General features: G+C 38.3%; 1 protein-coding gene across 2 annotated transcripts in view; it reads right to left on the bottom strand.

Moving 5' to 3' along the window:
* Positions 1-13034, bottom strand: part of PIGU (phosphatidylinositol glycan anchor biosynthesis class U) — a 116685-nt gene that overhangs the window by 54132 nt on the left and 49519 nt on the right. For both annotated transcript variants that reach the window (XM_049868990.1, XM_049868991.1), the window contains exons 5-6: positions 5754-5863; positions 3459-3559 (exon numbers count right to left, since the gene is read on the bottom strand). In XM_049868990.1, coding sequence (XP_049724947.1) covers positions 3459-3559; positions 5754-5863 — 211 coding nt within the window. The remainder of the gene's footprint in view (positions 1-3458; positions 3560-5753; positions 5864-13034) is intronic.

Raw genomic sequence — 13034 nt, 5'->3', positions numbered from 1 at the left:
GCTGAGCAAGCTGCCACACATGCTTAGAGCTGGGCCAGTTAGTAGTGGAGAAGCTGATGGTGGGGAGACCTGAAGGCGGAAAGGCCTGCATGGATGACAGGTGGCATGTACAGCTGAAAGGAAGTCTACACAGCCAAGAGGGTGCATACACAGCCAAGAGCGGCCATGCATGGCCAAGAGAAGGGCCTGCCTGCTTGCATGTCAGAGAGGAGCTGAGAGAGTTGTCCTGTACCAAAGAAGTGAAGGATGTACTCTCTGCCTTAGGGGGAGCTTTCTGAGCCTTGCCTACATGCTTCTTGATCCTGATCCCAAGTTGTAGCCTGTTATTTCAAAGTTGATCCTGATCCAGAATTGTAGCCTGTTACATCCTTAATAAACCACTTAATTTTAAATGTGGTCTACGAGTTCCATGTGATCAATGCAATGAATTATCAAACCCAACAGAGTGTCATGGGGGGAACAGCTGGTGTCAGAAATGGCAAACAAGTTGAAGAATGGAGGTATGTCTGATGTCCACCTCACAGGAACCAGCTTCGTGCTGATCCTGATTCTTACGCCTCAGGAATCTAGACAAGTGTTAGATTACACAGGGGTACCTCCAACAAAAAAAAAGTCGGCCCAATGCCAGGTCTCCCTACAGAAAGGATGATCAATCAACAAGCCCTGCCCACACACAGGATCTCCAATCAACATGTTAGTGTTTAATTCTTAAATATAGACAGCCAAGGATTACCACACATAAGAGAAAATCTTCCAAAATTAGTCGAAAATAAACAGAAAACAACAACAACAACAAAAGGATCAAGAAGACAGGGAGACTATGCCTGGAACAGACAGAAACTCAAAAAATATAATCAGAGAGATACAAAAGGATACTATGGCAATAAAATAAGAATTAAAAAACCAAACCCGTTGCCATCAAGCTGATTGCAACTCATAGCGACCCTGCAGTACACAGTAGAACTGCCCCATAGGGTTTCCAAGGAGTGCCTGGTGGATTCAAACTACAGACCTTTTTGTTAGCAGCCGTAGTTCTTAACCACTACACCATCAGTGTTTCCACAATAAGAATAGGATGCTTCAAAGAAATAACCAGAGACCAAGAAAGAACTAAAAAAATATAACAAATAAAAAATTCAATAGAAGAGTTGGTAGATAAATACAAAGAAGTATCACAGAAAAAATAAGTCAAAAAGATGGAAAAATCAATAGAAAAAAAAAGAAAATTAGAGCAATCAAGAAAGTACAAATTGGCAAAAGTTGTGTGATATATTTACAACAAGGACAAAAAAAGAAAAGCAGCTGCTGAGGCTGCTTATGTACAACCAAACACCTCATGAGATTTGGTTCATTGGTTTGGAGATTTAGGGTCATGGTTTCAGGAAACATCCCAGTTAACTGGCCTAATAATGTGTTTAGTGCTTCTTTTCTACCTCCTTTTTTTTTTTTTTACTTCCTTGCATAGTGCCCCAGGTCTTAAAAGCACAACAATTGGTCTCTATTTACCTAGAGCAACAGAGGAAGAAGGAGAGTCAGGAATAGAAGAAATGGTATGTGTGGCTCATCTCCAAGAACAACTGCCTCCTTTGCCACGAGCCTAGAAGAACTGGATCAAGAAGAACTGGATGGTGTTTGGCTACCATTACTGAATATTTTGATCAAAGATTCTATAGAAGAATCCTGATCAAAAGGGAGAAAATACAGAACAGAATTTCAAATTCTCATAGACTCCAGAATTTCTGGAACCATGGAGGCTGGATGACCCCCTGAAACTACTGTCCTGAGATAATCTTTAAACTTTAAGCCAAAAATATCCCCTAAAGTCTTAAAACCAAACAATAGTTTAGCTTAACTAGTAAAGAATGTCTGCCTTGAGCATTATGCTCTTTTAAGATCTATGTATATGGAATCAAACTGACAAAAGCTATTCAAAAGATTAGACAAGAACCTTAGAGGGCAGTAAGTTTATGTTAATGGGAAACGGAGAGTAAGAATGGTTGCACAACTCAAAGAATGTAATCAATGTCCCTAAATTGTAAATGTAGAAACTTGACTTGTGTATTTTTTGCTGTGTATAGTCTCAACGGCAAAAAATAAATTATTAAAAAAAAAAACTAAGTCCAACATTCAAGAGAAGTTCAAAACAAGAGGACAGAGAAAACAAAGAGGAGAGAATTTGAAAAACAGTATAAGAATACTTTCTGATACTAAAGGGCATCTGTCTCCAGATTGAAAGGGTCTATGAAATACACAACATAATGAAGTAAAAAAGACCCATACCAAGGCATAGAATCATGAAATTTCAAAACATGAAGGCAAAAAGAAGTTTCTGAAGGCCTTCAGAAGAAAAATCAGGTTACATTTAACAACATCAAACTGCTCAATAGCAACCAGGATGCTAGAAGACAGTGAAGCAATGCCTTCAAAATTCTGAAGGAAAAAATTTTCAGTATAAAATTCTATACCCAGCCAGACTATTAATTTGGTATTGGAGTAGAACAAAGATATTTTTCAAACATGCAATGATTCAAAATACGTATCTCAACAGCCTTTCTTAGAAAGCTACCAGAGAAAGTACTTCAGCAAAAGAGAAGAAAATCAATAAAGGAGAGAAGGAATACAGGGAAGAAGGGATGCAGCATAGGAGAATTATAAAGTCCCAGTCTGATGGTTTTGCACCGGAACAGAGAACAACTAGGACAGACTGGGGCAGGATGGAATATGTGTGAGAGAGGTCTTCAGAAAAATAATGGAACTGACAGACTATTTGATGTGTTTAAGCATTTGGAAAAATCACTGTTAAGCATTGACAGATGTCGTAGAGAATTTGGGGAAAAAATAGTGATTGGTACAAAAAACTGAACAAATCAACAAACAAAGGCAATTATTAAAAATAAAATTAAAAGATTATGTACGTACCATAAGGAAAAGTAATCATAGTTTCTACTTTGCCCAGCAATGAATAATACATATATAGTCATAAAATACAGGTTTCAATAAAAACTGATTGAATCAAAACTATAAGTCCTTTAGGATAATGGGGCAAAGAAGTAGGAAAAATCATAGTCTAAAATTCATAATCTATAAAATAACAATACAAGATCATACTTAGAAATATGCAAGTAAATACCACCAAAAGCCAGAAAGTAATGATTTCAAAGAACTCGAACTGGGGATGGGCAGAGAGAAGCAGAGGACTACTATTCTCATTATAAGCCTTTTAGAACTTTTTTTTACACTACGTTAACAGTGACTCTCTGAGTGGTAGAATTTCAGGGTGTTTTAATTACTTTTTTTTCTCATTTAAATTTTCTAATTTTTCTATAATAATCCTATATCACTTATATAACCTTTAAAAATGTTAAAGGTTGCAGTGTTTAAAACAAAAAGCTGCAACATGCATTACAAAACTGCACAAATCAGGCACTGAGCTTCATGCTCTTCCTTCAGGGCCTTACCTTTTATTGTAGCCAAAATGAAGAAAGCAACGAGGGTGTTGTTGATCGCGCAGGTAGACTTGGCAACACAAGACAAGACCGTGTAGGGATTTAAGAGATAGCTGGGAAAGAACACATATATTTGGCATTAGTAATCCTGGTCAATGAACCAGAAAGTTTTGGCCACCACAGCCAGGAAATTCAAGAGATTTACTAAAAGTATATTCAAAGGAAGGCAAATTCTTCTCCTTTACTTGAGTCTTCCCAAGTAAAAGAGAATGAAGTGGGAGTTGGGGTCAATAAGTAAAAGGTACCAAACACTGACTACTTACTCTGTGCCATGTGGTATATGTAAAACCATATTTAATCATTATAGAGATCCTATACACTAGCAGTAACATTCCCATTTAGCAGATGAGGAAACTGAGATTCAGGAGGTAACTTGCTCAAGGTTTCACATGCTAGTAAATACATTCAAAAGCAGGTCTTCCTAACTCTAAAGTTCATGTTCTTTCTACTACTTCAGACTTTAAAAATGGTAGCATTCTACCAATTTCCACAAAGCCACATCTTTAAGAATGGTTATAGCTGTCTCTGAAATATCAGGAAAGTACTTTTTTCTCAACCAGGTTCCTAAGCTCTAACACAGGCTATACTAATCCAAGAGGTCAGAGCAGCAGCTTAGACTTAGCCCTTTTGGTAGTCAACCAGTATCCAATAAGCCAGACTCCAAAGGTAGAATAAGTACCTGCCGAATTCAACAAGCCAGCTGCTATAGAACGTCACGGGGCAACTCGATCTTCACGGAGAATAAGCCAAAAATACCTAGTCTTTTCCTCAGGTGGGAAGGAACAGACTGAGAATATGAATTTGAAATGTTTGTGGGTAGGAAAATCTTAGATAGTCATAAAAAAAAAAAAAAGTCATAATGGATATTATTTTTATTTATTTCTGTTCTGTTTCCACAAAGGATGTGAGGTAGCTAAAAAGAGAATATATAATAAAAAATAATAGCAAAATAGAAATAAAGAATCAAGACCAGGGAAAAATATAACTAAAGACCCAAATAGGGTCTTCTACAGTACTATAATAATCTAGCTCTGAGTTTCCTGGCAGACACAGTGAAAAAGGAGACCAGTTACATAATTATGATTATCAGACAGGAGGAAAAATACCAGTGTCTTAGGAAGAGATGATAACTATTATCTGCAAATAAAGACCTTAAATCCAATTCCTCCCAGGGCTGTAAGATTAGCAGCTCTAAAGCCAGGACTAGAAATTTTTGCTACTTTTTTTTTTTTCCAGCAATTAGAGATATGCTTGTTACACAATCTTTAAAGAAGTGGTTGCTGTTATTACAAAACTACCTCCTAGAGAAATATGAATCCATAAGGGATTTATAATGCTGCTAAACCTCTGGTTCTATTAGGTAGTTCCCACCAGTATTTCTGAAATACATAGATGTAAAATGATACCGCCAAACTGTTTGGTGGGGTAGGTGGAAGTCAATTCTAAAAGCAGGTGATCTTCAAGGAGAAACTGCATGACCACTTTTCTAGGATACTGAGATTCACATACAAGGCAAAGGGATGGATAAGCTGTCCCCATAAAATCCCTTCTAATTCTGAAGTTCTAAGGTCATATTTTTCCATGAGGAAACTTGTCTGTCTTGTTTACTGTGTATTCCTAGAAACTAGCATATTATTAATATTCAGTGACTATTAGTTGACCAAATAATTATTCATATTTGCCTATCTCAGGAATATAAATGGGAATAACCTGAAAGAATTGAACTTACTGGCAGCACTGGGTACTCCTAGAGAATTCTTTCACAGAGCCTCAGTAAGTTCCACCCTTCCACATTGGTCACCCAACTGGGATGGGTCTGAATTTAGCACTTACTTCAGTATTCTGAATTACAATAGGGAGATTAAGTTGTACAAGAAACATATGAGCTGCTTGAAAAAAGCAACCAATAAAGATCAGAATTTTATTCAATCCATTTATCAAACTTGAAGAATTTTTTTGGTAGAAATACTGGTTACAAGTGGGCTGGAGCCCAGATCAGCACCAGGTCAAAAAAGCATTTGTGAAAGGTTTGATTGTGCACATCCCTGTGTGAGTCTTTGTCCCCACAGGGACAGAATGGCTCTGTGTTTTTTGCTGGCTAGAACCCAGCTGTGCAACAGAACTATAACAAATACTTGATGACTAAGACTGCAAATCTCAAAAATACAACAAACAACACAGGAAAATCTCATCAGATTTTCCTCGCGTTTGCTGGCACTAAGCCCTGTTTTGTGAGGGAATACTTACAACAGGGCTACTTTCAGAGGGATGTAACGCATTTCCATAGGGGTTCGGATGAGTTCGGCCACATCTGGGGCATACTGGTCCAGTTCTAAGAGGAGTTTCTGCTTTTTAAACTGGAAAAAATGGCAAAACACATGAAACAAATTACTTCCCACTGGTTTTAGGATGAAGACAAAAATCCTTTCCATGGCCCGCCTGGCCCTGCTGGACTGGCCCTACCTCTCTAGGCTTATCTCACACCCACTGCCCTCCCACTGTCTGGGTTCCAGCACCATGAGCATACCATGCACCTCCTGTGTCCAGAGCTCTGCATTGGTCTGGAACAATCTCTTCTCCTCTTCCCCTAGTTAACTCCCACATAGCCTTTAGATCTCAGCTAAATTGTCACTTTCTCAAGAAGGCATACTTCACCTCCTGTGACTAGGTAAAATCCCCCTATTATACAAGCTCTTTCATAGTACTGTTTACACGTATAACTGTTTTATCTACTCATGGGATCATCTGACTAATGTCTGTCTCCCTCCCTAGACTACAGGTTCCATGAGGACAAGGCCCATGTTTGTTTGCTCACCATGAATTCCCAACACCTGGCACACTGAGCAATCAATAAATACCTGGTGAATGACTGAATGAATGACTGAGTGATAAGTAAATTTCTTAGCCATTTTGAAGAGCTATCATCAGTGGCCTAAGTTCTAAAGTTCCATCAGCAAAGTGAAATATTTTCACACAAAGTGGAATGATCCTGTGAATATCACAATATCCTGGGTTTTCTTCCTCACTCTCCTGTTTAAAGTTTTTGACTTCCATAGAGGAAGGGGGAAATAAGGAAGAAGGCTAAGTGTGGCTGGCAACTAGAGAGTTAAGAGGGAGTGGGATGAGGGCAGAAAGCTCTCACCTTCCCCTGGTGTGTCCCAACAAGTTCCTGGGTGTATCTGAGAATGAAAAAAGGTTGGGCAACTGTACAAGCAAACATGGGTTAGAATATAGATGGAAAAAGCCTCTGAACCTAAAACGGCTTACGAACTTAATGGTTCAAAAATCTTATTTAGACTGTACAAAATCAATATGCTGCAATATTTTGGAAAACACAGTATTTCAGAGGAACCAAGGTAGCAAGCACCTATCTGTGCAAGATTAAAGATTTAATGATGAGAAAACAGACCACAATAGAATATATATTTCATTGTACCATTTACATAAAATTAAAAGCATGCAACATTATATGTTATTTAGGAATACATACAAATATAGTAAAAGTGTAAGACCAAGAATACATACAAATATAGTAAAAGTATAAAACACTAAATTCAGAACAGTGTTTACTAGGAAGAAGGGGATAAGAGATGAAACTATCAGAGAGAGGCAACTGTATGTGTAATGTTTTATTTTTTTAAGCTGAAAACAGATTCAAAATGATGTATTACAGTGTAATAAACCCACTGCCGTCGAGTCGATTCCGATGGACAGTGTAATAGTCTTCATATATTTTTGCATGTCTTGGGTATTTTACATTTTTTAAAAATTTAAATTTTAAATAATATTTTAAAAGAGTATCTTTCAGTTTAAAGCAAAGTAGAGGGGTCATCATAGGGATACCCCAGATTTTTTGCACAGGTTTAGGTAGAAAACTTGAACTTCAAAAATCTCTCTTTGATCACCTCTGTTCTCACAGTTGGCAGAGACTTTAGATAGTTAAGTGGCGGGAATGATCATCAGTAAGATTTCTGCTGCCATTCACAGCTAATTCACAGCTAGAGTTGTTTAATTTAAAGGACAAAACATACAGCAATTTTATCAAGAGAGAGGGGTACTGACTCAGCACACAAAGCTTAGTGAGGACAGCTCCAGCAATAGTAGAAGGAAGATGGTTCCCAGCTAAGGGTTCTGGAGATCTGATGCAAAAAGGAGGTTGCGTGGAGGACGTGAGATCCAAAAACCAGGCTGATGGAAGGCAACAGAGAAGTCGCCCAGGGACAGCCAGAGAGACAGGTGGGAATGCAAATGCATTCCCCAGTCTGAAGGCCAGCCAGCAAGGCTGCAGTGAGAAACAAGGCAGCTAAAGAGATATACAGACCCTGGGCAAAAGTAACACTATGCCAGCAATGAAAGAAAAATACTTTCCTTGTAACTCCGGTCTTCAAAAATACTTTAAAATAGAAAGACTTTATGAAAGGAGACCCTTCAGGAAGGTAGGTTCCCCAGAGTCTCTGCTACCTCCCTTTTCATCTCTTGATCACACAGCACAACCTCATAGGCCCAATACGCAGCTCCCCTAAGCACAGACAAAATCTCTTCGAAACATCTCCATTGCATCCAGCTAGAGACAGAAAGTTGGCTAAAAACTAAGGAAAATTTTATATATGGGGAAAATATTATCCCATGGCTGTCAAGTCGATTCCAACTCACAGCCAGCCTATAGGACAGAGTAGAACTGCCCCATAGGGTTTCCAAGGAGCGGATGGTGGATTCAAACTGCCGACCATTTGGTTAGCAGCTGAGCTCTTAACCACTGCACCACCAGGGATCCAGGAAAAAGAAAATATCAGGAGTATAAAAATAAATGAGGTTTGGTACTACAATTTAAAACCCAAAGATAAATATTTCTAGCTACATTCAACAACCTTGACAATGATGAGCTATAACAAGCTCACAGGAGAGGTTAAAAGTGGCCTGAAGGGTATTTACATGGGTATGTTACCTTTGTGATCATTAATCAAGTTGTACACAGATGGCTATATACTTTTTTATATGTATGTTATTTTTTCATAGAAAGATTTCTAGGGTGGAGTCCTCCTCCCCTTCTACCCATTCCCACATGCTTACCCCTTGGAAGATTTGATTTTGCAGGGATATAATTCACCTACTTCAAATAAAGGGCTTTTTCTAAACATTGAAGCCATTTCTACACCCAATTGGATTCCCAAAAACCCTGGTGCAGAAGGGAGGACTCCACCCCAACCCCATCTCCAACTGTTAGCCTCAGTACATTCCAACTTCAGGGGCCTATACTCCAAGTTCACAACCCCCGAATTACATCAAAGGAATACAGGTTTTTCTCTCTCCCTATCACACCACCTGCGGCTTTCTAAATCACATTCTGAGTTTCAAATAGGAAGTACGATCTCAGCAGAGGTCAGAGTGAGTCACACAACATAGGCTAGCTTTGTTTTTGTCAAGTGAGGCAATCTAAAATGCTATGATAATCAAGTGGTCACATTCAATCAGCATTCATATTCACTACCAGCAATACTAACATGCTTCCATAAGCATGGAAGATATGCTGTAAAATACATGCCAATTCTGACAAAGTAGAGAAGATTCAGAGGAAGACATGAGCTGATACTCTATCCAAATCAATAGAATATGTCAGTATCATCAAAATCTACAACTTAGAATACGGTAATTTTTAACGCAGGAAAAATAAAACTCTTATTCTGACCAAAAAACCTAACTGGCTATCTGAGGATAGAAAACAAAAACATTCCAACTGATAATTCACTCTCCAGAGATAAAAGGAAAGGAAGCAAACAGAGTTAGGGACCTCATACCACCAAGAAAGAAGTGCCGGGAGCAGAGCACGTCCTCTGGACCTGAGATTCTCCCAGACCAAGGGAAAAAGGATGAGGAGGACCTTCCTCCAGAGCCGACAGAGAGAAAGCTTTCCTCTGGAGCTGAGGCCCTGAACTTGGACTTCTAGCCTACTAAAAAATACTAGACTGTAAGAAAATAAACTTATCTTTGTTAAAGCCATCCACTTGTGGTATTTCTGTTATAGCAGCACCAGATGACTAAGACAGCACTCTAGGCAACAGGGACATGCTTTCCTCCCAAACACTCAGGGACAGCTGTCAGCCCCCTGCCTTGCGTGACCCTCTACTGCAGCGAGATACCTGTGGCTATTCTAATCACCCCTGCCCATCTAGGACTGCACCACCAGGGATCCAGGAAAAAGAAAATATCAGGAGTATAAAAATATGCTGTAGGTGAGAGCCTGCAGCACACACTTGGTGACCCACTACCTGGACACCTGAGCTGAATCCATACAAGAAAAGTAAACAGATTCCTGGGCTCACATACCTAGTAGCAGCTCTAACTACCTAGTGACAGAACATGAGAGCTTCAAAGGCTCCAATAATCAAAATAGCTCACACGACCAGCCTATTTGGGCATATCAAAACAAAACAAGAAGCTAAGACACAGTAAGCAAACATACAATAAATAAATATAATAACTTATTGATGGCTCAAGAGACAACAGTCAATAACAAATCATATGAAGAGGCAGACCATGATGGCTTCAACAAGCACCCAAAACAAAGAATCAAGAAACCTTCTAGAAGAAGAAAACTTCTTAGAATTATCAGAGGTAAAATTCAAAAGATTAATATATAGAGCTCTTCGAGAGATCAGGAAAGAGATCAGGCAAAACGCGGAACAAGCCAAGGAACACATAGACAAGGCAACAGAAGAACTTAAGACGGTTATACAAGACCATAATGACAAATTTAACAGGCAGGAAGAATCCACAGAGAGACAGCAAACAGAAATCTGAAAGATTAACAATAAAGTTTCACAATTAGACAACTCAGTAGAAAGTCATAGGAGCAGAATTGAAGCAATGGAAGGCAGAATTAGTGAGAATGAAGATAAAGCACTTGACACCAACATATTTGAGGAAAAATCAGAGAAAAGGATTAAAAAAAAAAATGGAGAAACCCTAAGAATTACGTAGGACTCTATCAAGAGGAATAACCTATGAGTAATTGGAGTATCAGAACAGGTGGGGAAAACAGAAAATACAGAGAAAATTGTTGAAGATTTGTTAGCAGAAAACTTCCCCGATATTGTGAAAGATGAAAAGATATCCAAGAAGCTTGTCGAACCCCACACAAGCAAGATCCCAAAAGAAAGCCACCAAGACATATTATAATCTAACTTGCCAAAACCAAAGATAGAGAATTTTAAGAGCCGCTAGGGATAAACGAAAAGTCATCTACAAAGGAGAGTCAATAAGACTAAGCTCTGACTACTCAGCAGAAACCACGCAGGCAAGAAGGCAATGGGGTGACATATACAAAGCCTTGAAAGAAAAAAACTGCCAACCAAGAATTATATATCCAGTAAAACTGTCTCTCAAATATGGTGGCAAAATTAGGGCATTTCCAGATCAAGAGAAGTTTAGGAAATTTGTAAAAACCAAACCAAAATTACAAGAAATACTAAAGGGAGTGCTCTGGTTAGAGAATCAGTAACATCAGATAACAACCCAAGACTAGAACACAGGACAGAACAACCAGGTATCAACCCAGATAGGAAAGTCACAAATAAATCAAAGCTAAAACACTGAAAATAGGGAAACAGAGACGTCAATATGTAAAAGGTGACAACATTAAAACAAAAAAGAGGGACTAAATAATGTAGTCATAGATCTTTCATACGGAAAGGAAGTCGAGGCAATACCAAGAGATAAAGGATTGGTTTAAACTTAAGAAAAACAGAGGTAAATATTAAGGTAACCACAAAGGAAACTAACAATCCTACACATCAAAATAATGGGTGCTTTAAATTAAAGGTATCTCTCCTATTGACAGTGAAGCCTGACTTTGTTAAAAATAACTGAAACCTAGTTTTACTACTCTCTCATAAGCTTTTACCCCCTCATTAAAAATGTTTTAATTGGAGTATATATATGGTATTCTTATGAGAGCTGAGCAGACAAAAATAGGAACACATATGATAGATACATATGATGTTAGCACCTCTAATCAACTTCCATCTTTTGTTAAAACTTACTTCATTATGTACAACCTAACACCTCCTAGGATTTGGTTCCTTGGTTTGAAGGTTTAGGGTAATGGTTTCATGGGACATCCCAGTTAACTGTCCTAATAACGTGTTTAGTGCTTCTGTTCTACTTCCTAGTTCACTCCGTAGTGCCTGGGGTTTTAAAGGTTGAAAGTGGCCATCCAAGTCTCAACAGTTGGTCTCTATTACCTGGAGGAACAGAGGAATAAGAAGAGTCAGGAATAAGAGGAGGATATGGAATGTGTGGCTAACTGCCTCCATAAACAACTGCCTCCTGTGCCATGAGACCAAAAGAACTGGATAGTGCCCAGGTACCACTACTGAACATTTTGATTACAGATTCCATAGACGAATACTGTTCAAAAGGGCAAAATGCAAAACAGAATTTCAAATTTTCATGGACTCTAGACTTTCTGGAGCCATGGAGGCTAAATGACCCCTGAAACTACTGCCCTGAGATAATCTTTAAACCTTAAACCAAAATATCCCTGAAGAAATCTTAAAACTGAACGATAGTTTAGCTTAACTGGGAAAAAAAAAATGCCTACCTTGAGTATTATGCTCTTTTAAGATCTTGGAAAAAAAAAAATTTTTTTTTTTTTTAAAGAACTATCTACACAGGATCAAATTGACAACAGACAGGAACCTTAGGAGGCAGTAAGGTTATGTTATGTTAATGAGGGAGAAACAACTCAGAAAAGAAGAGTGAGAATGGTCGTACAACTTAAAGAATGTAATCACTGTTGCTAAATTATACATGTAGAAACTGTTACATTGGTGTACGTTTTGCTGTGTATATTCTCAGCAACTAAATAAAATTTAGAAAAAAAAAACATACTTCAGTTTTACATTTTGGTTGAAAAGATCTGGCTGACTTTGTTCTTAGATGAAAGCTACCAACCCTCCCTTGGATATTGGTAAGGTAGGGACTCAGCAAAAAAGAAGATTCTCGATGAGATGGATTGACACAATGGCTACAACATGGGTTCAAACACAGCAATGATTGTGAGGATGGCACAGGTTTAAGCAGTGTTTTACTCTGTTTGTATATAGGGTCGCTATGAGTCGGAACCGACTAGATGGCACCTAACAATAGTAACATACATATATACAGAGAGAAAGCCCTGGTGGCACAGAGGTTAACCACTCAGCTATTAACCAAAAAGGTCAGCAATTCAAACCCACCAGTCACTCTGCAAAAGAAAGATGTGGCACTCTGCTTCCATGAAGATTACAGCCTTGGAAACTCCATGGGGCAGTTCTACTCTACTACAGGGTGCTATGAGTCGCAACTGAGTCGACAGCAATAGGTTTGGTTTTGTTATGTATATATGCATACATGACTACCATATATATATATTTCTGATTGGCATATACAGTCACATGATAGTCATATACATATTTGTGGTAAACATATATAGACTATATAGAAAAAAATATAGATTCATAGATATAAACTATATATACAGTGATGGGT

The sequence above is a fragment of the Elephas maximus genome, chromosome 25 (assembly GCF_024166365.1).
Source record: "Elephas maximus indicus isolate mEleMax1 chromosome 25, mEleMax1 primary haplotype, whole genome shotgun sequence".
Classification (NCBI taxonomy): domain Eukaryota; kingdom Metazoa; phylum Chordata; class Mammalia; order Proboscidea; family Elephantidae; genus Elephas; species Elephas maximus.
This window is presented reverse-complemented; position numbering and strand designations above follow the sequence as displayed.